Source organism: Lactuca sativa, chromosome 1, assembly GCF_002870075.4.
Source record: "Lactuca sativa cultivar Salinas chromosome 1, Lsat_Salinas_v11, whole genome shotgun sequence".
Classification (NCBI taxonomy): domain Eukaryota; kingdom Viridiplantae; phylum Streptophyta; class Magnoliopsida; order Asterales; family Asteraceae; genus Lactuca; species Lactuca sativa.
Window position 1 is genome coordinate 94171757 of NC_056623.2, and position 3491 is coordinate 94175247.

General features: G+C 33.7%; 1 protein-coding gene across 1 annotated transcript; it reads right to left on the reverse strand.

Annotated features, from left to right (window-relative positions):
• Positions 1-369: 369 nt before the first annotated feature.
• LOC111900549 (uncharacterized) lies at positions 370-2981 on the reverse strand. Its single transcript, XM_023896426.2, has 5 exons — positions 1508-2981; positions 1067-1420; positions 783-987; positions 523-704; positions 370-431 (listed from the first exon to the last, which is right to left on the reverse strand). Exons 1-5 carry the CDS (start codon positions 2979-2981, stop codon positions 370-372), a joined length of 2277 nt encoding a protein of 758 aa, XP_023752194.1.
• Positions 2982-3491: the final 510 nt, after the last annotated feature.

The window sequence follows — 3491 nt, forward strand, 5'->3', positions numbered from 1 at the left end:
AGGAAATCGGCCAGCAATGTTTTGAAAACCGGACCGGACATCGAACCGGCAGCTTAACCGGGTCGATGGGTCAACCGGTTCAACCGGTCGGACCGTTCAAAAAAACCGGATGAACCGGACGACTTCATTATTACATCATTATTGTATTTAAAATTTTAAAATATTCCAAAAAAATACAAAAATAAACTTTAAGCCCAAAATATCAATAAACATTAGTTTTCAACATTAAATAAAAATATCAAACATACAAAATATCAAGAAAATAATTCAACACATCTTGATTCTAGTCTTCAAAAAAAAAGTTTACAACATAAACATCAAAATACCATGAAATGTATCAAAATGCAAACTTCAATCACAATTTAATTTTCATCTAAATGAATCAATGTCAATTTCTTCTAACGCGGCTCCATCATCATCTTCTTCATCATCTTTAATACCAAATTCAAATTCAATTTTATCAAAAATTAAACTCAAATTGAAGAATAACAAAATATTGATAGAATAACATAAAATACTAACCTTGAGAAACTTGAGATTCAAACATCATTGATTCATCGTAGTTTGGTGGTTCTTCTTCAACCATATTTTCCAATTCATTATAATTTAGTTCACCCTCCGGTATTTCATCAACCACCCAAAACTCGATTTTATCAATACTTTCATAATCAATCGGATCATAAGACTTTTTGTAATCCTTGAGCCTAGAGAAAAATATTAATATACTTTTACACATAAGTAAAAAAATGAAAAAAAAAAAAAAGTTTAAATGTATACATTACCTATTTTGTAGACGCAAATTATAATGAACATAAACAAGGTCATTAAGTCTTTGATGCTCCAATCGATTCCTTCTTTTAGTGTGGATCCTCTCAAAGACACTCCAATTCCTTTCACACCCGGAAGAAGAAGCAGTTTGGCTTAAAATTCGAATTGCAAATTTTTGCAATTCCGGAGCATCTCCACCATGTAATTTCCACCATTCATCTAATGCAAAATAACAAAATAATATTATAATATTTTTATTATAATTCACTATTAATAAAAATTTGAAAAAAAAAGTTACCGGGACGAGTAGTATTGCGAGAAGCGAAAGCAAGTTTTCTACCAAAACTACCCTCATGCTCACGAAACAACTTTAGTTGGTCCATGAGAGTTAGACCATCCACGGTACCAGCACTGCTATAACGCTCAATCATATCCATTATCCCCCCAACCACCTCTGGTTTCTTAGAAAAATTTTCCTGATCATATTGAAATACTGGATTCAACCAATAAGCAGCAGCATGAAGACTCTTACGCAACATCCTATCCCACCGATTTTTGATGATGTTAGTAAACGGGGTGTACAACTCTCTGTTGTTACGAAAAAGTTTCTTAATTCCTTTTTTTGCCCTATACATCCCTTCGTATACATAACCTAAAAAAAGAAAAAAAACATCAATTAAAATAATAAAATGATAATATATTTGTAAACATCATTAAAGAATATAAACAAAAATTATACCTAAAGCCGGCTTCTCATCCGAATCACAAATCCGTAAAAGTCTCAACATTGGAGTCATGACCTTTACTATTATAGCACAATTATTCCAAAAGCTTTCATTCAATATGATAAGCTTAACTTCTTTTGCTTTTTCTAATCTAATCACTTTTTTAAAATCCGGGGAGGTAACCATAGCTTGTAAATCATGTTTGTGATCACACAAACTTTTCAATGCAATAAATGCAGTACCAAAACGAGTGGCACCCGGACGAATAATTTCTGTCCAACCTGGTCTTTTTCTTAACCAATTTAATGGCCATTTGTGGTTATAAACAAACACTGTAACCCTCGATGCAAGTGTAACCAAATCAGCGACTTCACGCATCTCCGACATGTCCTTCATAATCAAGTTCATACAGTGAGCTGCACAAGGAGACCAAACAATGGACGGATACTTCTCACATAACAATCTTCCTGCAGCCTTATAGTTCGCAGCATTATCAGTGACTAAATGAACAACATTCTGACGACCAACAATATCAACAATCTCACTAAACAAGTTGCATAATGTTTGGGCATTACTCTCAATATCCGATGCATCAACTGATTTGATGAATGAAATCCCTTTTGCACAATACACCATAAAATTGATAAGGGGTCTTTGTCTTGTATCCCGCCACCCATCACCCATAATTGTACAACCATTTTCTGCCCAGTAACGTCTATAGGAATCAACTATAAGTTGTACGGACTGTTTCGCATCTTTCAACAATGTGACACGCATAGCATGATATGAAGGCCCCGTGTATCCATGACCCATACTAGCAACTTTGCTCATTGCTATTTGGAAAAGGGGAGAATTCACAGCATTCATAGGTATACAAGCATCATAAAACCACATAGCAAGAGCTAAATCCGTGTCATGCCATCTTTCCTTACTTTGCAATGTTGCCTTAATCGATGGTTGAGAAGGATCATGCATACCTCTTTTTAAAAAAGGTGGCACGGTTTTGGTTTGGGAGGCATGAGGAGCTTTTCTCTTTCCATCTTTTTTTTGAGTTGATTGTTGGGTGAGTACTTGAACGTCATCATCATCATCATCATCAATAACATCATACATGTTATCTACATTCACCCCCAAGGTATCACTAAGCACACCAGCATGTTTCTCTTTTGTTTTTTTGGCATTTTCATCCAATGAACTTTTCATGACAAACTTTATATCTCCTGGACAACTCGGACATGCTGAAATAGCACCTGGCACTCCAGCAAGGTGTTGTTTCATTCTATTGATACCTCCACCGTTATATGTATTTTTACAAAAAGTACAAAAGTATGCTTTCTTTCCGCCTCCACTATCAAGTTGAGTAATATACCTCCAAGCAGGATCCTTTTTTGCCCGAACATTTGGTTGAGTAGAAGCTTGTGAACCAGATGAGACGGTATTCGATTGGGCTTCTTCGGATGGATTGGAACTTGAACCCGGAGTGCTCATAATCTATACAATTTAAATAAGCGTTTAAAAAATATGTCTACAATTTATTTTGATCATATATGGTCTAAAAAATATTTGTTTCACATTGACCATGTTAGATATATATAAATGAATTTTGAGAAATATTACAAGGACAGTGATATATAGCATGAAATGACAATCCATTATACACTACATCAAAACTTTATATTTCAAAGAACATATAGAAAAAATATGAAGATGGAAAAAAATTTCTTCTAAAGATGTTGCAATATTTTACATGTCTATATGATCAAAACTTGTATGATCAAAACTATCCAATTGAATAATTTGTTTTTATCCGAATAATAATGAACCTAGGAGATTATGACACCCATTCCTCCTTCTAAACATGTCAACTTAATTATACAAGCATAGCAAATATTCAAGCTCATAATTCATATATAAAACCTGTGAATTCACATTTATCAAAATTTCATAATAAATATTGGAACACATCATCACGTCGCTGCTTAATTATATAAAACAACT